This window comes from Catharus ustulatus, chromosome 3 (assembly GCF_009819885.2).
Source record: "Catharus ustulatus isolate bCatUst1 chromosome 3, bCatUst1.pri.v2, whole genome shotgun sequence".
Taxonomy (NCBI): Eukaryota; Metazoa; Chordata; class Aves; order Passeriformes; family Turdidae; genus Catharus; species Catharus ustulatus.
In genome coordinates this window covers 81,859,366-81,883,603 of record NC_046223.1, presented here as the reverse complement: position 1 = coordinate 81,883,603, position 24,238 = coordinate 81,859,366, and the positions used below count along the sequence as shown (strand labels likewise).

The 24,238-nt window shown below is 40.6% G+C and overlaps 2 protein-coding genes across 5 annotated transcripts in view; one reads left to right on the top strand and one right to left on the bottom strand.

Moving 5' to 3' along the window:
- Positions 1–7,905, bottom strand: part of RARS2 (arginyl-tRNA synthetase 2, mitochondrial) — a 29,961-nt gene extending 22,056 nt beyond the window's left edge. The window contains exons 1-6 of one of the 3 annotated variants that reach the window (XM_033055318.2): positions 7,788–7,905; positions 7,164–7,237; positions 6,454–6,559; positions 3,950–4,033; positions 2,515–2,612; positions 578–633 (exon numbers count right to left, since the gene is read on the bottom strand). In XM_033055318.2, the coding sequence (XP_032911209.1) occupies positions 578–633; positions 2,515–2,612; positions 3,950–4,033; positions 6,454–6,559; positions 7,164–7,237; positions 7,788–7,826 (457 nt within the window). In that variant the 5' untranslated portion in view covers positions 7,827–7,905. Of the gene's footprint in view, positions 1–577; positions 634–2,514; positions 2,613–3,949; positions 4,034–6,453; positions 6,560–7,163; positions 7,238–7,787 lie in introns of those variants that run through there. The other 2 variants (XM_033055319.1, XM_033055320.1) reach the window with 2 other exon arrangements.
- Positions 7,906–8,032: 127 nt separating this feature from the next.
- The window catches only part of ORC3 (origin recognition complex subunit 3), a 35,528-nt gene continuing 19,322 nt past the window's right edge, over positions 8,033–24,238 (top strand). For both annotated transcript variants that reach the window (XM_033056165.2, XM_033056164.2), the window contains exons 1-10: positions 8,033–8,188; positions 10,562–10,616; positions 12,293–12,390; positions 15,774–15,918; positions 17,170–17,274; positions 18,010–18,164; positions 19,080–19,216; positions 20,832–20,991; positions 21,783–21,896; positions 22,992–23,125. In XM_033056165.2, the coding sequence (XP_032912056.1) occupies positions 8,165–8,188; positions 10,562–10,616; positions 12,293–12,390; positions 15,774–15,918; positions 17,170–17,274; positions 18,010–18,164; positions 19,080–19,216; positions 20,832–20,991; positions 21,783–21,896; positions 22,992–23,125 (1,127 nt within the window). In that variant the 5' untranslated portion in view covers positions 8,033–8,164. The remainder of the gene's footprint in view (positions 8,189–10,561; positions 10,617–12,292; positions 12,391–15,773; positions 15,919–17,169; positions 17,275–18,009; positions 18,165–19,079; positions 19,217–20,831; positions 20,992–21,782; positions 21,897–22,991; positions 23,126–24,238) is intronic.

Genomic DNA, 24,238 nt, shown 5'->3' with positions numbered 1-24,238 from the left:
AAAACTAATATGTTATTAGATGCACAGATTTTGTAAGATCTTCTGCTACAACCTACGAGTTTTTATTGTGAGATCAGGAAATGAGGGACAAATACAGTTTTCCATATACCACTGGAGCACTGCACAATAAATTTATTAATTATTCTATGAGAAATTACAGCAACTGTCTCAGTAATACTGGTATAAAGTAATTTGCATATAAAAGCAAGCTTTTTGCAGGACAGCCACCAAGACATAATGATCCGAACTGCTCCGCAGCCCAGTGCAAATTGAGAATTTAAAATTCAAAGCACTCTCAAAACACCTCATTGAAAGCTGCCTTGGGTGTCTTTGAAGACCAATTTTAAGCTACTTCATTTAACATTCACAGTTGTAAAACTATATTACGTGTGACTTAATAAATCTGCCAGCAACACACCACGTTCTTTTCTTCGCTGCATAATGAGCAGAAAGGTTTTAATTAGCAAGCTGAGCCTGACATGGCCACTCACACCCGAGGAGTGAATGTTAGCAGAGCCCCCCGTCAAGTGAAGCAAAGACAAAGCAGCCCTCCCAGGAGCAGGGAAATCACACTCACCTACTATGGTGGAACGCAGGTGTCCTATGTGAAACTTTTTGGCAATATTAGGGGAGCTGCAACAGATTTTTACAAATGAAGTTTGTTCAGTGGGCAAAACTGCCAGATCACCAAGTTAAAAGAATGCAACTCATGCATCTAGAAGAGCTGAAATAAAAGCTCCATTTTCAATTTTCCCATGAGATTCCCTGATTAGCTTCTGCCCTAGACAGCAAGTTTTTCTATCCAACCAGCCTTCCCTCCAGCATCACTTAACAACAGAGAGTGTTGTGGTTAAACCACCCCACAAACTAACCAACAACAACAAAATGATCTAAGCAAAGCCCAGTTGTACTAGTGACAAAGAATCAAAAGTACAGTAATTTCACGACTATAAGGCGCACCCTTTTGACTAAATTTTTCCCCTGAACCTGGAAGTGCATCTTATAGTCCAGTGCGCCTTATGTAATGGACAAAGTTGCGAAATTTGCCAAACCGGAAGTGTGAGCCGCAATGCGGGGGCGGTGTCGCGGGAGCGCCGAGTTGCGAGGGGAGGGAGGGAGCTGCCGCCGGCCCCGGCCCGGGCGCGTGCGGAACAAGAAGCTGGGCAGCGCCACCCCGGGTGCGGGGATGGGAGGAATGAGAAGCCGGGCGGTGCCAGCCCCGGCCCAGGGGAAACGAGTACCTGGGCGGCCCTGGCCCGGGGGGAACGAGAAGTGAGAGCCCACAACAGCCCTGAGCAGAGCCCGCCCGGCGGCGGCATCAGAGCAGCAGCGGCGTGGCCCAGGTGGCCACAGGAAAGCGGTGAGAAGTGGCGCCGCTGCCGGCCGTGGGGAAACCAGGACGCAGAGCGGCCGCGCAGTGGGAGCTGTGAGCTGTGCCAGCCGGCTCCGGGAGCGGGTGGGAGTGCTGGGGCCCGCTGCACAGGGAGGGCGCCTGGGGCTGCGTTTAAAGGCTACACCGATCATTGAAAAATGTTTGCAAGTTGAGCACCTGCCAGTAATTCGTTACTTTGTTGCACGCCGCGCGGCTCTTCACTGCAAAAAAAAAGTGCGCCTTATATGATCTACAAAGTTGTGAAATTTGCCAACTCCCGGGGGGTGCCCCTTATAGTCCAGTGCACCTTATGGTCGTGAAATTACTGTATCTTCTCACTTTTTACACATTTTGGACATAGGGATCATTCTCCTCATGTCTTTTTCAGAGACAGACCAGCACGAGACATCTTGTGTACAAGGATCAGTAACCAAAATTACATCTTTCCAGCAATGCCAAAATCCACAAAGAAAAACAACAAAAAAACCCAACTCTCTACACAATTGCTTGCTCTGATTAAAAAAAAAGTTCAGCTGGGAAAATTCAACTTCCAAACTAACGCCAAGTTCTTACCTTCCATGACTACAGAAGCCTGCAGAGGAAATATTACTCAACAAAAATACTTATACATAAAAAATCTGAGTCAGCCACTTTTCATTCCATGAGTAGGTGACAGTCAACAAAATTGCAGTGGAAAAAAAATTTGGGGGCAGCAATTAATAACATTTAGCCAGACAAATGCCTGCCTGCTTTAACAAGTCAGGGAAGAAAGTATTAAGGTGCAAAAATAAATGGATTAGTGCCTGGAAATTCAGATTTTGTTTCTTCATAACAAAATAAAAATAAGCTTTCTTAAAAATTGAATGCTATTATGTCTTAAATGAGAATATTCTTAATGGAGGGCTGTGTAAGGCATGAACTCATCAAATACCAAATTTAAAAGCCTCCTTAAAGCCTCAAATCCCTGAATATAATTTATATTCTACTTGGTGAATATATCAGAGTGAAATACAGCTAAATACAACACCAGTTAATATGGTTTAACATCACAGGTATCACACTTCACAGCAATGAATAACAACCAGAAAATATCAATGAGCAGACAAGGCAACTGTCTCAAAGGACCCCTCAGGTGTGCTTACCTGAACTCAATCACTGCCTTTTGTCTGGGAACTGTGGAGAAAAGTTCACTTTTTACTCCATACTCTGAGCCGTCTTTCCACACCTGCTGCAGCACAGTCTAAAGCACAATTAAAAAAAACCCCACAAAAACACACACACAAAAAAGTTTAATTGACAGAAAGCATTGCCAGGAAAACTGTTTACCAGCCACAAAGGAGACTGATCCCACATCCTTTCTTCACATTAGTAATCAGATGGCTGCTTTGACAAGCAAACAATGTCATATTCAGATAAAAATGCCACTAAATTTTGAAAGTTGTATTGGACCAAATAAAACATTTAAGAGAAATTGTAAGCAGAGTTTTGGTGAAAATTAGGGCTGAATTTTATGAAAACCTTCTACTCTTTTAGTCCAAAGAAAGCCAACTCTTCAATCCTAGTGTGTCCAAACAACTCTTCTTTCTCTCTCCTATGTGCAAGTCTTTAAGGCCAGTATGAATGATCTTTACAAAAATATGTCTGCTTTGAAAGCCTGGAGACTGCTTAAAATGCCTTAAAATATCCCTCAAGACAGTTTGTGTGAGTTTTATCAGTGATGTGCTCATAGCACCAAGCCAGTCCCTAGAAAAACTGAAATGTGTAAGGTTGCACAGGCCAGTGCACTACAGACCTCATCTATAAAGCTGCATGAACTGGACAACCTTCCTGAAGAGAACAGAAGCCTTTAACGAAGGGAAATAAAGTGGAAATCTCACTTCATTCAGTGGAAATTTTTCTCATTTTTTTTTCCCCACCCAAAAAATCACTTTGAATTTTTTCTGCAACAGCTATTGTTTTGTTTTTGTTTTTAAAGGAATAGCATCTGTAAAAAAGCCTTTAAATCTGTTCTTATTATGACACCTAAGAAGTCAAGCTAGACATATACACATAATTCACTTACAGACCTATTCCCTAGTAGCTGCTGGCTTCTTTACAAGGTATATGTATACTTCAGTCAGGATATTGAGGAATACATCTTCCCTTTGTGATTTTTTTCCCCCTTGATTGTTTTTTCAGCAAAGTGTGTAATGAAAGATTTGCTACCAAATATTTCTATGTCAGGTAAAACCAAGAGTATTTACAAGATCAAAACTTTTGAGTTGTACACTGTAAAAACTCAAAGTAGATGTAAACAAGTCTGCATTTTAAAGTAGAGAGAGGAAAAAAGAAGAATTATGATTATTAGTGATTATTATTATTATTAGATGCATTGTTTTCTCACAAGAGGAAACTTTCTTGAGCCTCATTTCAAATTCTAGGCCTACATAACAAATTAGCAACAGGGATCCTCAGGGAAAACTTGCAAAAAGACAGTTTTGCATAGAAAATACCATCCTAAGACAATAGTAGGTATTCTGTAGTTTTATACTGAGAAAATTTATTTTTATCTTAAAGCACTTGAAAGACACTACTCACCTTTGCTAATAATTCCCTGTTTATTGTAAAATTCACTGTTCCTGGACCAGCACTGATCCCACTCACTACTGAATCACATTTCAGCTAAGGGAATAAAACAAAACAGAAACTCTAAATGAAGCAGGGGAACTGGAAAACTGTAGTTCAATCCACTGTGAATATTAATTTAATCCACTGTAAACATTAAATGTTGTTTTATTTGAAGCAATCATAAATGCATCATTTCATCAATGCTGCTGGAAAAGGGACTATTTTATTATTTCCCATTCATGCTTCATAAGCTCTGAATATAACTCAGCTTGAAATGCCATGCATATGTTCCACTTCAGACCCTGCTTGTGAACAGTATGTATTTTCTTTTGATTGGGAGCAGTAGTTGAACTCTTTGCACAGACAAAAGCTGAGATACATTTGACAACTTACACAGTAGCTGCCAGCATTTAACAGAGCAAAAAAAGCTTAGTGACAACGTTCTGCAGTACCCAGTGTTACAAAATAAAGATATTAAAGGTCAATTTATTAAAAATTCCATTTACAATTTCCATAAGGCACATATCTTAAAAATTCTGAATCCATAAGGCATACTTGGCCAACCAACACCTAATGTCAACACAAATTTGGGTCTCTTCAAAGGCCAAGAGCTTTGGATCTCAACCTGTCAGGTTTGAGAGTTTTTTATTAAACTAACTGTCTTTCATAGTCAAGAAGTTGTCTGAAAAAAGGAAGAAGGATGGAAAGCATATAAAAATATGACACAATCACCTTCTCACTTGCTCAATATCTATGAGAGAGGCATGCTATGCACTCCCCCTGCAGCTCATCACCATGAAGAGGATATTGTACCCCCATGGTAGGTCTCCAGCTTAAGACAGTGACCTAACCAGGAGAAATTGTAGCTAGCTCTGAAGTTCTTTTATTTTCACAAGCTCTGCTAACAACAAATTCCAATGCTAACTCACAAGCTAAAAACCTTTATTGTGTTGACACTGAATTTTCCACTTTACTGTTTTACAAATGGTTCTTTCTGCTTAAGGGGCAGAGAGAAAACAGGAATACCCAGAGGACTTTCTCCACAACACTTGTTCTGATAAATGTTTTCCACATAATCTGTCATTTGTCACATCAGTAGTTTATCTCTCTTTAATAAGAGTGCTCATTTGTCCTCTCCACAGCTTCAACAACCTCTTCTCCAAGTGCCCTGTGCTCCTTTACAAGGCTTAGACTAGGATGCCACTGTGCAGTACAGAAGCACTAAAAAACCCAACACAACGTCCCCTCCACAAAGAACTAACAGGACAAAAATAAAACAAGAATTAGCCAGACAAATGAAATAATGAAATCAAAAGCCCAGGGAAATAAGACCCTTCTGACCTTTCTGGCAGTTTTCAGTACTTCAGAGCACACTGATTCATTTATTGTCTCACTGCCCTACTATTTAGGCTATTTTAGTCAACTGGAAAAACTTCTATCTCTTTTTGCCTAACCTAAATGCCTGCATTTCAAATATCATGGCCCATTTCCCCAGAAGAGACTAAGAGCATTCTGTTGAACCTTGAGGCACTCCAACTGTTAATCATGACAAAAACTGGTAACTGCCTGCATTTTTCTCTTTCTGCTACTTTTTGATATATGGTTATATTTTGCTAGTTTATACACTGCTTACTTTCTTTGGAGATGACACTATCAATCTAAACAAGTTAAACTATATGTACTCATTTATTCAACAAAATTAATGCATTTCATTTATTCAACAAAAAGTGCTCCCTAGAGACTATAGATTTTTATTTTCCTTTGTCTAGCAGGCACAGTATATTTAGTTTAAGGGCTTATATTGATGGTATATTCTTCTTCACAGTTAAAATTGCTCCTCCATGTACAGCCGTAGGGATAAATGTTTCAGGATTATTTACTGAGCCACAAACTATAAACAAGGGAGGAAACTTGTAGCTTCCTAAATACTGGGAATAGCAGCTGGTTTTGAAATGATACACAAGGAAATAAAACTTGTTACTGTGATGATACAATCATTGAAACAGATTGAGAGGGAGACTGTCAAATCCTTGGAGGCTCTTAACTAAATTTCAAGCAGGTAAGGATTTGAAAGTTAATCCTGTTTGTCCCACAGGTCAACTTTATCCATTGCCTTACCAGAGCTGGGATTTGCAGTCTTTGGTTTTCCAAGCTACCACACATTCAATTCCTTCAAGTGCTGGGCAACAGCACAGACCATGGCACACCCTTTAGACACGCACCTAACTTCACCAGCACTATTTACTTCAAACTGTTTGCAAACAATAATTTCACAAGACCCTTAACCAAAGCTGCTTCTCCACTCCCCGTGAAGATGCTGTGTACAATTACAATAAGTAGTCATCAAACTACTTTGACCCAAACAGATGCTTGGAAAAAGAATAAAAGAATACTTTTTTATCTTATTATGCCCCTTACACCTCCAGTCTGTAAGTTCATTATTACATAAATATATAATGAATTCATTGGCCTACCCTTTCAGCAAGCTGCTGAGCTTGAAGATGCAGGTCTTGTGTCAAGCAATCACTAGAACTGTTTTCTATTATGGAAGCAATGGAGAACTGGAAATCAGCAACATGCCTGGAAAAAACTCCACAACATTAAAATCAGGGGAAAAACCTGCTGAAAGGCTGGGGAGATTTGGCAGATCCAAGCTGACTGTGCATATGACAAGCACAATTGCCAATCATAACCCAGTCACACATATCTGAAGAGTCACTATAATTTAGAAAGCTGGACTAGGAGGCCAAATATCACCTTTGCTCTAATACAATCAGAAAGTAGATATGGTGAGAACTCCAACTCAGAATAAAGAAAAAAAGTAAAATGTATTTGCTAACATTATTGCAACTCTTGAGCAGGACACTGGGAAAAAAAAGTCCCGTACAACTTCACATTGGCTCTAAGCAGTTTCACATTCAGATCATCAGTGTTAAAGCATTTGCCATCTATGGACTGCCAATAATTTGTACAGCCTTCTAAGTAATTATATTTTCTTTGAGCTTTCTTGAAAAAATACAAGGATTCAATCTGATTGACCTATCTTATAAGGGCATTGGTATAAAAGGTTTGGGGGTTTTTCCGCTTTTTTTCCCTTAAAGTCTTGCTAAGCTTTTGCAATAATAGGCATGACATAAAATAATAAACCATGACCAGCATTGTTAGATAAAGTGTAAACAACTACCGTTTTTTGGAGACAGGAACTGCAGATATGGACTTTATTAAATTCTCTGGTGGTAGATCCAAAACTTTTGAAAGCTAAATTGAAAATAAAGAAAAAATTGACTTAAGCAAAAAGATAAAGATCCAAGGAAAAATACTGTTCCCTGTTTAAATACCCACGGGGGATGCACCCAAGGCAAAACACCACAGAGAGTTGAGTTTTTTTCTCACGGAGGATCCCATCAAACCATAATGGACATCGAGTCCATTATGGACTGAACTAGTCATGGAATGACAGAATGGTTTGGACTAGCGGGGGCCTTAAAGATCATCTTGTTCCAACCCCTGCCATGTGCAGGGACACCTTCCACAGCAGGCCAGGCTGCTCAGAGCCCCATCCACTTGGCCTGGAACACTTCAGGGATGCCCGCCATCCCTCCCTCACTCCATCCCAATCCCGCGGGAAACCCCAAAGCGCGCCCCGGGCAGGGGCGGGGCGGGGCAGCGCGCGCCGAGCCCGCGGCTCAGGGTCGCTCCCACTGTGCGCCGCCCAGGCAGGGGGGACTGGTTGTGAGGGCACGGAGGGGACATCTGGATCAGAGGGCACTCCCGCTCCGTGCCAGCCGTGGGGAGGAGCAGTGCGTACCTGTGAAGCAATGCTCCTCCGGAAGGAACCTGCTGCCATGGCCACACCGCCCGGCGGAAGCTCCACGGCCGACCCTTATCCCCCCCGCCCCGCTCCTTTCCGCCCGCCCAGGGGCGGGCTGGGCCGTACCATTCCCAGGTTACAGGGGGAGGAGGCGGCCATTGGTTAGGCTGGGGGTGGAGGAATCGCTCGGCGTAGCGCGGGTGGGGCTGTACCACTGCTGAGGGGAGGCGGGGGCAGCGGCGCGGGGACGCGCAGGGAGGTGGGCGGTGCGTCGGGAGCGCGCGTGGGCCGGAACTCCTCCTACTCCTCCTGCTGCTCCTGCTGCTCTTGTTGCTGCTCGTGCTGCTCTTCGGTGCCGGCGGGCGCGGGGCGTCATGAGCACGTGCTCCGTATCCAAGGTGAGCAGCGGGAGAGAGCGGGGGGGCACCCCGGGAACAGCGCGGCCTGTGCGGGAGCTCCACCCGCGGCATCGTTCGCCGCGTCCTCCAGCCGCTGCCTTTCCCGCCTCCTCCAGCCGCTGCCTTTCCCGCCTCCCTGGTGCCCAGCCCCGCGGTGCCCTGTTCTGCTGCCCGCCCCTTCCCAAAGCCTTGCTGGCCCTTCATCCGTGCTCGGCCTCGCTTTGCTCTCACCGCTTTCCCGCAGAATCACGGAGTATCCTGGGTTGGAAGGGAGCACAAGGACCACGAGTCCAGCCCCCATCCCTGCACAGAGCAGCACCGTGAGTGCTGAGTGACCCCGCAGTGTCACCTGCCTGGCCCAGCGAAGCCATTCCTGCTTGGAGTGAACCTCTCCCAGAGCAGAGCCGGGGTGCTGTGGCTTTGTCGCTTCCAGGTGAAGTCTGCTGGCTTTGCTTGCTGCCACGCTCATTGCTTCACCCACCCACCCAGCCCCCGCCCCAAAACTGATAGAACTAAAAGTGCTGTCCCCCACGTGTAATTTAAATGCCTGTTATTGCTTGTTTCCGAATTGAAAGCTTTTATGAGGGATGTGTTCAGAGCGGGCGGTAAGGATAGTGCGTTCATCAGAGTGTCAATGAATAGTGAGACTTGAAATGTTGGATTGAAACATTTAACTTATTTCCTCTCTTGTTTGATCATACAGTGAACAACAGCAGTGCTTCACAGTGTGTGTTTTATCATCCCAGGAGGGCTCCTGCCCCTTCCATTGGTTTTCACTGAATTGTGATATGCAGCTGCATCTTTTGGTGTGGAAGGCACTGTGCAGGGTATTACTTCCAGAAGTGAAGTGCTTCCAAACAAACTTAAAACTTAATGTGAAACAGGTGGATTTCACTTTTGACAATGGCTGTTGCCTATAGTTTGGCAGTGAATCATGTCCCCTCACCTGGCCTGCCACATCTTATATGTAAGATCTTTGCAGTTTTATGTTCCAGTCTCAGCCACATGCAGTGGTGTGGAAAAGCAGTGTTTGCAAATCATTCAGCAGTATTTGTGTTTGGTTTGATTAAGCATCCATTCTCCTTTTGTGTGCATGATTTATACTTACTGTGGCCAATTCCTTTTGTGCATGCAGCAGCACAAATAAATCCATAGGACACCTTTTTGCTGTGGAAGTGTTCCAGAGTGTTTAGCACTTGTAGAATAACCACTACTTTTCTCCAACTGTTTTTAAATGTCCTTAACATACATGGTAAATTGGAATGTATCTGAAGGCATCTCCAGTTCATGAAGCTGTTTTTTCAGAGAGGATCAATGTAAATGTTGGTTTTTACTGCAAATTCTTATTTGTGTAAGAAAGAAAATGACGTGTCTGAAGTCACTCAACAGACTGGTGATTGTGAGCAAAATTGAACATACCTCTGGTGTTTGATTTTCACTACATCATTCTTACTGTAATGGCTGAGCTGTCTTAGGCTGAGTTCAGTAATCCTTGTGTAAGCATCTCCATTGAGAAATACAGGATTGAGCCAGGCTATTTCCAACAATTAGGTGTTTCCTTCCCCCTTGCTGCAGGACGAGAACCTCATAGTGAGAGTTGGGCAGTGCATGTAATTTCTGATATATAAGAAATCTTTACAACTCTTCAAAAGAGATGAGCTTCTATAGAGAGGATCAGGGAAGAAATTTCAGATTTTCTAGAAGAAAATGAAAAAAATCTTCAAGAACTTAAACCTTAATACTTGCATAATGAAATAGGCCTAACTGGGAGATGACCTCTGCACAGGAATTCCTTGGAACAGAGGGTTTTTTATCTGAACCTTTCCCAACCATTTGTTATTCTGCTTCTAACCATCTACTTTTTTTGAGTTGGGATGCAGTTCACTGTGGCTTGGACATGTAATTTCCTTTTAAAAGTGACTTAATAATACTCATTGCATTATTCTGGGTTGTGTTTTCCATTCATCTCAGCCTCTTGCCTATTGTTTTGTTTTTAACTGAAGCTGTATTGAGAAAACAGTACTGATGTGTCCCCAGGGAATAATTTCCTTTTAATTCTAAACCTGTTGTAGGTTTTGAGACATTTAAAGAATCTACTGCCAGTCCAGTTGATGGTTGAATTGCAAAACATAGTGGAAAGATGAAAAAAATTCCTAACAAGTGCGCTGGGTTACTGCTTCCACTGGTGTTCCGGTTTGAAACAGAAATATAAAGGCACATTATGTAACCTGATATTCTTAAGAGACTGGCAATTCAGTGCAAATTATTGGTTTAATGGAGCACTGAAATAAAAGAACAATGAAATGGCCTCTGGAGCTAGTCAGATTGATTCTTGTATTGAAGTCTGTTTGTGGTTTTTTTGCTGTTCTCTAGGGCTGCTTTGTTTTTAAGCCAACTACCAAGAAGAGAAAATTATCTGAGAAAACAGGTTAGTGCATTTTCATTTATGTTTCTGTTTTTGAAAAGGGTTAATTCTGAAAGGTTCATCACATCTTATTAAGTGCATATCATGAATTCTGTCATAGCTGTGTGAGGTTTTCTCTTACTTGTTGATTGCTGAAAACGCGTTTCTTTGGAGGGATGCAGGCAAAGTACTGGCTAGAGTAAATGCTGGGCCTTTCTCATCTCCAGCAATCAAGATTGTATAGCCATCTTTGTCCTTGCACTTCTGTTTTAGAAGAGAACTCCTCACCATGCTACCATAAGTTTTTTTGTAACTGACAAACAATTCACCTGAAGGCCTGAATGAGCCGTTTTTATGCTGTGGGAGTCAGAAATTATGTCCCATCCATAAATCTCACATTCTCGGTATTTTGCCTAAGTTTCTTATGGAAAAGAAAGAAGAAAAACCATTTGTGGCTTCTGTCCACTGGTATTTACCGTATACATTTTCTCTAGGTATGCAGGTCGGTTTTCATTTGAGGACTGACTTTTCTTGGAACCAGAAATAATGCATCTTAAATAATTGCTATTTGAGACTCAGTTGGGAAACTTAGTGTTTTTATTCCCAGGTTAAATTACTTTTATCTTCATTAGAGCTGTCAAAAGGTGTGACAATTTATATGAAAAAGATGGAAAGGAAAGTAACAACCAAGGCCTGTGCATTTACACCACATTGAAATTTTACCCCTTGCTGGATATTATGTTTTTGTTTTTTCAAAATTAGAAATGCTTGGATAAACTGTGAAGCATATTGTTGTACTTAGCAAATGCTTTGAGGTGGAAAAGTAAATTTGACTGGACTAACCCTAAAAGAGAGAGGCAGAGGTGAGCTGGTTTGGCTTTTCACAGCAGTTGGTTAGAGTGGTGTTCTAAAACATGTACTTGGGTGTGTGTCTGTCCAGTCTGGAAGCCCAGTCCTGTCCAAAATGAAGTTTTAGTTGTGAAACTCCTCTGCATCAGTAGTTGATAATAATGTCACACCCCACAAAAGGCCTTTTGAGGACATTTTCACCTATAGTTTGAGTTTTGGTAGTGGAAAAATGGTGTTATGCCTTGATATGTTACTAAATAATGTGGTGGCTGGATTTTCTTCAGCTAAAAGTCTAAGATATGTGTAATCAGAGTTGGTTATGTATTCAAGTGATTTTTCTTAGGGATACAAATGAGGTCATAGGGAAGACAATGAAAATGCAGGTGGAGGGGTGTCTCTTATTTGTCATTTAGAGACCTGTTTCAGGTGAGTTTAGTGCTTTAGGAGATTATGCTCATCAGCTGGCTCTTTTCTAGAGATCAAGCCACTGCTGGTGCTTGAATGGCAACCTAGTGAACGCACAAAGCTTGGTGAAACCAGAGATAGATGATAATGATGATGATGTTTGTTTTACTTTAATAATAAAGGCTGTTCACTCTGATTTAGTCTTTAGCTTATGTGGGACTTGAGATAGAAGCCTCTTCTTTACCTTTTGCCCAAATACTTGGGTAATAGGCTTTGCTTGTTCTCTTGCTTATTCTACCAAATACCAGCAATTAATTAATTACGTAAGAGAAAAGTCATCTCCCTGAAATATATATGTACAATTTCCTGCTTTGTTTTATTCTCAGGGAAAAGTGTTTTGTTTTCATGAGCTCATTTGTGCTTTCCTTTGTTTTCTGTGTTTCCAGCTTATGATTTCAGAAGCACAAGCAATGATTCAGAGGATGCTGGGCTACGGTTTGTCACTTGTCAGTCTTTATGGAACCAGGTCAAATCTGAAACACAGGTGAGTTTTGTGCCTCACACCAAAATGGTGTTTTGCATTTGTAACAATGCTATTTGCTTCTTTGTTTCTGGGGATCTTTTTGACATGCTTAAAAGTTCATGGCAATTAGTTAAAGCAATAGGAGGGCCAGAAATATTGACTGTCTAGAATATAAAGTAGTAATGATAAATGCATCAAGTACACATTACTTGCAACCACAGAACTGTACACTTTGGCTGCTTCAGGCTGCTACTTCTAAGCTTCTCTTCCTACTAACTGTTTTCTTTATTAACTCCTGGCATACTGCTGTTTCAATTTAATTAATGTGTGGCAGCCCTCTGAGGATTTTAGGCTGGTCTTGACCTCAGTGGTCCAGAATTCATACACAGCAGCCCAGGATTCATAGTGGATGTGAACACAGCCGCATGGATGTCAGATACGGAATGACACTGCTGCAAATATGGCCTATTGAATTAGTATGGATGGTGTGAATGGGGCCTGAGTTGATTTCATTGTGAACTGTGGCCTGTTGACTGTTATGTGTTACATGGCATGCTATTGTTGTGTCCCTATAGCCAGCTGGATTGCATTATAGTATGAATAATTGCTTCCATACAGCAGAGATTTCCTCCCCTCCTCTGTTCAGTGTCATGGATTCTGGGCAGGTATTCCATAGTCCTCTTCTTGCTCTTGGGCTCTATGTACATTAGGAGGTTTTTTTTTTCCCCCAAAGTTTGTTTTGGGATTTGCAGTAGAAGCCAGATGGATGTAGCTTAAAATCTGGACCCTTGGGCTAAGCTCATAAATTCTTCTAATTCTGTTCCAACCCTTGTTTTCTTTGAGGTTGTTAGGAGTTTTCTAGATACGTTCTTCTGGTCTTACTCCTCCTGATGGAAGACAATTCCTGCTATACTGACATATTGATAAGAGCATTTCCTTAGAGTTTCAGTTGCTCAAGGGCAGATTACCTGCAGTTGTGTCTGCTGCTGCACAGATATTCTTCATATTGCTTCTGGTGTATCTGTGATAACTTTCCTACTGAGTTTTGAATCATCATCCTTTTATCCCGCTGTTGGCAAATATGGAGCTGGTGGTTGTTCTTACATGTAAAATAGTGTGATAATTTAGGTTGGAAGGGGCCTTAGGAAGTCTCAAGTCTGAACTCCTAAAAGCAGCATGATCTGTGAGGTCAGACCAGGTAGGTGAGGTCTTTAGCTAGTCAGGATTTCTTTCCTTACATGTTTTCAAACCCTGTGTAGCAAACCTGATCTGTGGCAGAGCACATGGGAGGTGTTTGGCTGCTGGTTTGGGCTTTTATTCTAGGGGTTCTGCTAGTATGCTAAGGGAGCCCAGCAGGACATTCTCCAAAGGTTTTGCCAGGGCCCTGTACCTGGTAATTTGTTGGCAGGCCTTGTTCTTGTGCTGATGTTTTCCTGGTTCTTTGGTGTCTGCCTGAAGTGTTCAGATGAGGATTTGCCCTCCAAGGCACTTTGTTGTAGAGCACTCTTGGCCTTTGCATGTCCATCATAAACCGTGCTGGAACTGCCCTTTGGTTTTGGAAGGTGGAATTTTGGACTATTTTTTGTTTCAGTATTGCAATGTATCCCAGTTTTAACCTCTGCTGTCAGAAGTGGTCTTGCAAATTTCTTATAAGTCTCATCAAGGGCTTACAGAGACATTCTTGTGAGGCGAGTATTCGTTCTACCAGGATCTGACTAGAAACAAAAAGGCAAAGTGCAGGGCTAAAATACAGTAATTTTTGCTCTAATATGAAGATAATGGTTTTCAGACCACATAACAAGTAGTCGTGATGAAACCTGGTGTTGTGGCAGTAACTGAACTTCCAGTTCCCATGACTTTTCCAGAGTGAGAATGCCATGTAAATGAGTGACTTGGTCGCTTGAGATGCAGAGCAGCGTGGTGAACTTTCTGGAATATTATGAAAACAATGCTAGTAACAAAGTTGTTTTGACAGGAAAAGATTGATGTAATTTAAGAAAGCTAGGTAAATGTGTAATGCTATTGTCACAAGTGCACAGTGGCAGAAATAATATATACTGTAATCATGCAGAGTAAGAATTGAGGTTCTTGTTAGGTCAGCTTAGCAAAAACAATAGTGATCACAGGAAGTTTACGGTTTGGTGGAATCTGATACAGAAGCTCAGAGGACTGTTGAATGATCTGTGGTAATACAGGAGTTGCTACAATAATGTTTTAAGGCTGATGGTGTAAATTCTTTCAAAAATGTCATGTTACAATTTGTCCTGAGTTGCATGGAATTTATCAAGTTGGAATTCAGAGCTGCACAATCAACATCAGAAAGCCAGAAAAATATTCTTCAATAAGCAGAGGATGAAAAGACTAAAATTACTTTGTGTACAGTTTTATCAGTTGTTTAGGAGACCAACAGAAGCCCTTCTGTGTTATGGAAATGGAGTTCAGGCTATTGAGCAGGCATCATGTGCAATCTCCTAGAGATGTGACCATCACTCTTTGATAGTGACCTCTTCAATGCTGCTGGAGACAGGCTTTGCCACTTTTATTAAAATCAAGCTCACAGCTGTGTGTCACTTTTTATTGCTAATAAATCTTGATGGTGATTTTGTTTGGAGCAAGGTTTTAATCTTCTTTCTAACATGTGCATTCTAGAGTACATATATTGTACAGAGTACAGGAGTTTTTTTTGTCTCTTCTAGCAGAAGGCATGTCTTGGTTTAGGGACAGATTTTCAAAGGCACACATTAAAAAAAATAAATACAAAATGCTGCTGACATATATTTGCTTTTAAAAGCTTTATCTCCCCCTGCTTTATTTCACTTTTTCATGTGTTCCTGCTTATACAAATTGTTGTGTGAAAATCATCCTGAAGGTCAAAAGACGGTGTAGCAAACATGGGAGTCACATGGTTTAGTATTTTTTCCTATAAAACATATTTAATTATTTCCTTTATTACTAGTTTTACTTCTTTCATCCCAAATTAGATTTGGAGGAGCAGAATATTTGCTCTCATTTAGATCTCTCAGAAAAATACTTAGAAGTGTTTTGTAAGGTGGGAAGGAAGAATAGGAATTTTCATGAACATTGTTCCAGAAACTAATTATATTGTTTTTTTCTGCCTACATCACTGAGGCTTTGTCAATATGTTGGCTTTTTCTTCTCTCTTAAAGCCTGTGGTGCTTTAAAGCACCAAAAAAAAAAAACTATTTGCTTTTCAAATTATTCTTGTGAAGTTCCAAGATGGGAAATGTCTCTGTTTGCCGCACAAGTTAGTGTGGTTTATAGATCACAGGAAAATTTAAAACCTTGGAGTTTTAAGGGTTAAAGATTATGCTGGAAAGGATAGAAAAAGGAAGATGCCGTGGTGTTTTCACATTTGTATAGATGAATGCTCTCTGTGTTTGCAGAAAATACAGGAAGACTTGAATAAGCAGTTGCTTGAGAACCTGGTGGGTTTTTTGAGCCGGTCTCATTCTGACTTTCAAGAGAAGACAACAGAATGGACTTGCAGGATGAAGTTCAGAGAAATCCCTACTGCAGCTCTTGTCTTAGGTAATTTTTTAAAGATATTTTATGTGATGTACATCTGATTAAAATTCACAGACACATCAAAGAAACTTACTGAGTTCCAGCAATTACTGTGAGCAATATCAGCTTCAACATGTCAACAGAAGAGATTGGGTGGGGAGAAGGAAGTCAGATAAAACCTCCTTTCCCTTTTGTCTATGTTGCTTAATAGTCCAGTAAGTCAACAACTCCCTTGCAGGTCTCTCTTAAGCAGCTGGTAGTGATTTGAGGTTTTTTTGTTCCAAGCACTGGAGATAACTTTGATCATGTCTCTGTTTCTGCCACCAGCATGCTTGATGGTATCTGCAACTTAACCATGATACAGCTTCTGTATTTCTGATATGTGTTCTTACAGTGCATCTTTTTACATGTAGGAAAGTAGAGTCTTGATCTTTGGGAAAGAGCAGAGAGTGAAGAAAAATAGCTGGAGATGAAGTTAGTGAAGTTCTGAAGTCCTTCTTTTTTTTTTTTTTTTTTTTTTTTCCTTCCTTTCTCCTTTTAGAGGTTTGTACCTATAAATCCTAAACCTGATTCAAGGCAAGTTGGTTACATTTTCAGTGGATTATTTTAGGCAAATTTAAATCAGGCCTGTGCTTCAAATTTACTGTGTAGGCACTAACAAAGAGTGGAAGATAGTCTATTTTTGTAGGTAATAGAAAGTGAAAAATTGCTTCAAATAGTTCTGTGGACGAAGTTCTGAATTGCCTCTTGGAGGGGCTTGTTTTGTTTTTTCCATTGCTTAAGGATATTGACAAATTAAATACTAAGTAGTTCATAGTGAATTCAGACTGAGTTTCACAGCAATTTACAGTAATTTTCCTCTTAACATGAAACATGAGAGGATCCAGGTATGGATTTAGTATTTTTCTAGAGAAGGTGAATTTAACTTCTTGTCTACAGGCCTTACATGGCTGTGGATGGCTTCTGAGGGATCTTAGAAAACCAGTCCTGCCTCTTGCAGGTTTACACCCTTGAGAAAACTTTTTTTAAAATCCACCAAGCTATATGATGAAGGGTATTCACAGTGACTCCCTGTTTCTATTAATCAGGGACTGTCAACATATATGTCTAATCTTGTGCTAGTTTTTCATCTTTCCTTGCAACTGATGTGATACTTTTCATTCTTTCCTTAAATATTTGTGGTATCTTCTGTTGTTTGTATACTGCTCAATCATTGTGCTTATGTGTCATGGGAAAAATGCTCTTTAAATTTTGTCCTTTTTTTTTTCCCTCTAGGGGTAAATGTTACAGATCATGACTTGACTTTCAGAGGTCTCTCAGGTATCCTTCAGGATAACATTACTCCTTATGTAGCCTTGCTGGAAGCCAAAGATTGCCCAGGTAAATACTGCAATAGTACAGCTGCTTCTTTTGAAATAAGATATCAATTAACTAGGAATTCTAGCTTTTGCCCATTAATGTAAGAGTAATGGGCAGAGGGATCTTGAAGACCTTCCAAAGATTTGCTCAACCCTATGTTACCAGAGCAGCAAACCCACTCTATTTTGAGAGGTATCCAGTTCAGTTTAAAACAGTGAAGATTGAAATGCTACTTAGCTGTAGCATAACAGCTGAGGACATGCTACTTAGTGAATTGCATGTTGATGTTGTGGCTTGGTTTTCTTCTTATTTAATTGGACAATGGATGTATGCATTCCACTTTTTAAATGCTTACAGTCACATTATTTAGAGAGAGAATGGGTAGAATAAAATTGTCCTCCATGCTCCTTTTTTAGTTTTAAAGTAAAAAGATTAAAATCGCATATGGCCACGTACTCAGTTCTGTGGAGTGGCTGCCTTACTTATTTCTAAGCAAATGGCTGGAGCTCAGGTAAAGATGGAAAACAAACATCTTAACCTCAGTTCTTGCCATCTGGGCAAATTGCATCAACAGTATTGCATATCATTAATACTTTCAGGAGCATGAGATGTGCATTGTGGAGGGAGAAGGAGAATAATTAGAAATGTGGAAAATAACGAGTAATAACTTTGAGATAGTTTTTTATAGTAGGAGACAGAGAACTGTTGCCAGATAATCAAATGTCTTTACCACGTTTCTAAAAATGTTCTGTGAAGGCATAAAAAATCTGATGCAGAAACTGATGGGGCAGCTGATGAAGTGTGATATAGATGTGGACTCACTGGAAGATGAGGACTGTGTGCAGGTTTCACAGAACAGAATACGGTGTTCAATGTCTTCTCTTATCAGCTGGTATGAGAGTGTAAAAAAGGTATGTTGTTGGCATTTTTTTATCCCCAGTTTATGAAAAACCTTTAGATGTGTTTAATAACTCAGTTTTCTGTGAGAAGATGCCAAAGGTTAATTTTTAATGTAGTACCAAAAAATAACATGATACTGGGGTGATTTGAATATAATGTGTGACACATAGAACAAATGTGGAGTTAGGTACTGATGATGTATGAATGTCAGAATTCTGAATCACAAGCAAGAAGTACCATTTTATCATATATTTCATTTGGAACTGGAAGCTTAAAATACAGCATCAGCTTCATGCCAGATGCTTTTCTCCCAGGAGTGCTGAGATATTTTGTTTCTTAAAACAAAACTTTACAGAAGAACAGCCATCCAGGGCAAAGGTACTGTGTTAGTGCTCATGAGCCATGATGTCATCTGCAACCCACACTGCATTGGCAAGCAGTGAGGAAATAACTTTCGAAATGTTTTTGTATCTTTGTGTTTGCTAAAGCTATTGAAGTTTTAAATTTTGTTTCTGTCATGAATACAAGTTGCAACTGATTTTCTGATGACTTCATCGGGGCAGTGTGTAAACCAAAGTGTACTGAGTGCATGCTCCTTTTATTGTTGGGTAAAGATAGAGAAAATAAGCAATGTCTGTGTACACAATTCAAGTCTTCTCCCTTGTTCCCAACAGAACTCCACCAGTTCTGTCTCTCAGAGCTATTCCTTTCAGTGTTGGACTGTGTGTTTAAATTCTGTTTATTCTTTGTGTTTCATGCTGTGCCAAACAGAAGGAAGAAAAATGGCAGTTCTAGGTGCTAATAATAAATACAGCTGACAAAAAGTCAGCCATGTCACTTGGGAGTATTATAATATCATAGATGTGATTTGGTGTTACTTATTTTGCTGGCTTCTGTGCATTAATGTTTAATTAATGGTTTTAAAGAAAACAGATTCTGAAACTCCAAGCAAAAAAAGAAATTCCTCTTCTAGACACTGGCAGTCTCCTCCAGTTGTAGTGATATTCAAAGACATGGAAAGTTTCACCACAAAAGTTCTTCAAGACTTCATAGTCATCAGCAGGTAATTGAAATTTAGTTCTTTCACTCCTTTACCCATTTTCTATTTGCAGCTGTTTTGAAGTGTGAGGCCAGTGAAGCCTTGGAATCAAATATTGGTGCAACTTCTTTGCAGCAGTGATTGAGCAAAAAAGTACTTGCTAACTTTTAGGGGTAAATTATGCTAAAGCTAAACATGAGACTGTGAACCAGAGTGCCTAAGGGCCGGTTGAGATAAGAGGTGGCTGATTTAATTCTTCACGTAGTAGGATTTACTGGTATTAGTTGTGGCAGAATTTTTTTAATGTGAAAATACATTTTTAAGATGTCTAAGTATTTTTAAATTGTTTGCAGAATGTATTTTTGTGTGACTACTGATGTAATGCTGCTGCTTAAAGGTCACTAGCTTACTAATAGGGGTATATATAAAACTTCCCCAGCTGCCAGGATCTGTAATCAGCAGCTGACTACTTCAGGTACTCCTGTACTTCTGTTCTTCTCTAATGTAATCTTGGGATGCTTATCAAAAACTCATGCTGTTCTCCAAAAAGAGCACCTTGCACCTAAGTCCCCAGGTTGGAGCTGCAGCTGGAGCTGTTAGAATTGGGGCTGCAGTGTGTGCATCTGATGTTACCTCTAAACAAGGCCTAGGCAGTTCACTTGCTGTGCCACCAGCAAGAAATTGTATCGCTTGTGTTATTATCTTCATCTCAGTCTTAAACATGTTTAATAAAAAAGGTGAAGTGGGTAAATGTGAGAGGTTCCTCTGATTTGTTAATCACAAGTCCTGATTCTTTTCTAAGGTTATCAACAGTGTGCAGTAATAAGGAAGCTTATTGGTTACGTGTTTGTCTTCAGCAATTTCTTTTGAGGAGTTAGAGAAATGAAGTAATTGCGAGATAACAAAATCCAAAGTCAGAAAGTTGATGTGGCAAAAACAAAGGAAAGGAATAGACTGACAATTTTAATGTAGAAGGCATTTAAGATAGCATATTTTGTACCCCCTTGAAACTATTAAAACCAGAAAATAGTGATGACATGATACTGAAAACACTGTATTTTGCATAAATTATGTGCTGTCCTCAAGGAATACACATTCAGTCCTAATTTTCAGTTCTAAAGCAAATACTCAAACATTATTTGAACAGGAAGGTTAATCTGGATAAGTTGGAAATTTTTAGGTGTGATTGGAACACAGATGTTGGAGATGTTTCATATTTATTTTGAATTTTTTAAATGGTGTAAATCTTGTAAATTTTCTTGGCTGTCACCTATTTAATGTATCTTATCTTTTCTCTATATCTTTGAAAAAATCCAGTTAGACTCATTTCTCTGAATACAACTTTTTGGGAAGGTAGGGTCAACTCAAGACTGACTGAAATGATGCTTTTTGTGCCACTTTCTGAAATTTTAATCCAAAAATGGAATTTAATTTTCTTACCTACTTTAGGGCTTTAAATAGCACCCTTTCTTTTCAATTTTCTCTTTTCAATTCCTCTTTTGGTTTACCGGCAGCAAATCTCTTAATTTACCCCTTTTTGCATTTAAACTCAGGGCTGTAGTAAGAACATAATGCATTTGTTACACAAGCTTCTCTAATGTAACTATTACTTTTTTTTTTCCCTTCCCCCATTATCTAGTCAGCATATCCATGAATTACCTCTAGTGCTGATTTTTGGAATTGCTACATCACCAATGATTATCCACAGACTACTGCCTCACTCAGTTTCTTCTCTGCTGTGCATAGAGCTTTTCCAGTCCCTTTCCTGTAAGGAGCATCTGTCTACTATAATTGACAAGGTAATTCCCTTTCTAAATAGAAATGAGGAGTGTGTGTGTGTGTTTGTGTTGAAGCACTGTTTACATGTGTGACCTTTGAATGCAGGTTTCATTGAAGGTTTTGGAAAGGACTCTGTTCCTGAGAGCTGTGGGTTTCAGATATTTCTACTTGCAGCTACAGAGTAGTGCAATACTGAGAGCTTCCTTCTCATACTGAGAGACACAAACACACACACACACACACACAGAGCCCTCCTTTCATCTTTCATTTGCATTGCCTTGTGCAATTACACTTTGACATTCACACTTCTTCATTAAAGTCAAGCTGTGATTTCAGTTTTACTTTGTTCCAGAAAATGATAGCTTTGAAACTTAGCTAAAATTATGAAAAATAAAGTTCAGCCTGAGTTCTACCACCTGTCAAACATTAGCTGAGTTATCCATATGTTCAAGCCATATAAATGTTGTGCCTGTGGATTCTTGGTAGACCACAGGATTTCCAAAGTCTGTTACACATGCTGAAAGTAGTGGTATCATCGTTTATTGCAGCAGTCTCAGTTGCATTTGTAATTTTATAAAAATAACATTAAGCAAAATGAACTTAAAATGTTGTATTAGTGAAAGATACTTATGAAAATGTGGTAAACTGGAAATCTATCTTTGCATAGATATTTTAGTAGAAGTACTGTTTTTAGAAGCAGTCTACTTAGTATCTCAACTAAAAGTTGTATCAAGTTGTATATATAAGTTCTACTGATTTGAATTCAGGATAAAATTTCTGCTATGGCTTTTTCTTTTTATCTCTCTTTTAGCTGCTTCTGACATCCCAGTTTCCCTTTAAAGTGGGAGAAAAAGTTCTGCAGGTTCTCATCAACATATTCCTGTACCATGACTTTTCTGTCCAGAATTTTATCAAAGGATTTCAGGTAGGCAGTGGTAACAAGAATTCAACTTATGGTTGTGAAAACAAAGGGTAATTACTAGGCACTGAAAGATTTTTTAGGTCCTAGTATTGCTGACTCGCATGAAAACAGTTTGGATCTGTGAACAGATGGATAATTTAAAATCTTAACTGATAAGGGTTTAAGAGCAAACTTGTATGACTATGAAGAAGCAAATAAAAGCTTACTCTGCCACAAAACCCATGATATTTTAAGGCTGCATTTAAAAGGGTGACCTGGCTTAGTAGGCAGAAAGGGCTGCATTTTGCTGTAGATTAATTTGTAACTTTCTAACACCCCTGGCAGAACTCCCCAGTTCTGATCATCTATAGGAGCTTCCTTGGACTCTGGTTTGTCTTGGTGTGAGTAGGCTACAGCAGTGTAGAGTTCTCAGAAGAGTTTGTAGCCCTTGTCATCTGTTTTAACGTAGGATTGTGAAATAATTTCTTTTTTGCCTAGTTCCATGCTTGTAAAATATGCCCTTTTAATGTCATATGCTTGCATAATTTCTCTGATTTTTTTTTATATACAAAATTCAATGATTGCATGTGGCCCAGAGAAGTATCCTGGTCATAGTACCTCTTCCTGAAAATAGACTTATGTGGGCTTTCATAGATTTCAGCTCCTCTTATTTGAGTCATCAAAATTTAGTACTTCTCCATCGGCCTGACATGCAGATACAAGTTTTAGACCTGACAGTGCATGACTGTGTCCTCATGTGTTGAAAGTATTCAAGGATGAAGCATTTTCAGATCAGATTTTTGAAGTGATAAATACAAGAGATCACCATCTTGTCATTATATCTAGGGGTGATGTTACATAAGGGGTGGGGGAGGAAAGTTGAGGTACTGAAAATGAATAGCATATATAGCAAAGAAGATAATTATGTGACTGCATGTTTTATAATTGTATAATCAATGTCCTGTAGTGACTTAGGGAATATTTATGTATTGTAATTAATGTTTTCTAAAGGAGTACCATTGTAGTATATGCAATGTAGTAGTAAGAAAGCATTAGAAGGTAGATATAGCAAAGAGATTGAATTTTATTAACCTACCTAGTTCTTGGTTTGTTTTTCAGCTCTGTATTGTGGAGCACTTCTATTCCCAGCCCCTCAGTGTACTGTGTTGCCAACTGGTAGATACTAAGAAGAGAGCTTGTTCTTTATCACATGATCAGTGTGAAAACATTCGGAAACTGCCCTCTTTTAGAAGGTAAAGGTGGAAATATATTTTGGACAGTCAAGTATTGAGTTGGCTTAAAAGATTAAAAGTATCTGTAAATGTAGTTCTGTGAACACTGTAGCTCATTTGTGCACATTTCTATAGCAAAGGTAAATTGATCAAATGGACATTTCTAAATAATTTCAGGAAACCTTAATGTTCGAGTCTAGAGAGTACAACTTCTGTTATGTGTACAGTAATTTCACGACCATAAGGCGCACCGGACTATAAGGCGCACCCCCTGGGAGTTGGCAAATTTCACAACTTTGTAGATCATATAAAGCGCATCAGACTATAAGGCGCACTTTTTTTTTGCAGTGAGGAGCCGCGCGGCATGCAACAAAGTAACGAATTACTGGCAGGTGCTCAAACTTGCAAACATTTTTCAAAGATCAGTGTAGCCTTTAAATGCAGCTCCAGGCGCCCTGTCTGTGCAACAGGCCTCAGCACTCCCGCCCACCCCCGGCGCGGGCTGGCATGGCTCCCAGCTCCTACCGCGCGGCCGCGCTGCATCCCGGCTTCCCCCCAGCCGGCGGCGGCGACCGCGCCGCTTCTCCCCGCTTCCCCACTACTTGTTGCCGCTTTGCCGCGGGGGCAGGGGCTTCACCGCCGCTGCTTTGCCGCGGCCGCCTGGGCCGCGCCACTGCTGCTTCGATGCTGCCGCCAGGCAGGCTCTGCTTGGGGCTGTTGCGGGCTTGCACTTCTCGTTTCCCCCACGCCCGGGCCAGGGCTGCCCGGGTTCTCATTTCCCCTGCTCCTGGGCCAGCACTGCCCAGCTTCTCGTTCCCCCCGTCCCCGCGCCCGGGGTGGTGCTGCCCGGCTTCTTGTTCCGCCCAGGCCGGGGCCAGTGGCAGCTCCCTCCCTCCCTCCCTCCCCTTGCAACTCCTGCCGGCTGCGGCTGCCCGCTCCCACCCCACCCCTCATGACTCAGCGCTCCTGCGGCACCGCCCCCCCATTGCGGCTCATGCTTCTGGTTTGGCAAATTTCGCAACTTTGTCCATTATATAAGGCGCACCGGACTATAAGGCGCGCTTCCGGGTTCGGGGGAAAAATTTAGTCAAAAGGGTGCACCTTATAGTTGTGAAATTACTGTAATCACTTGAA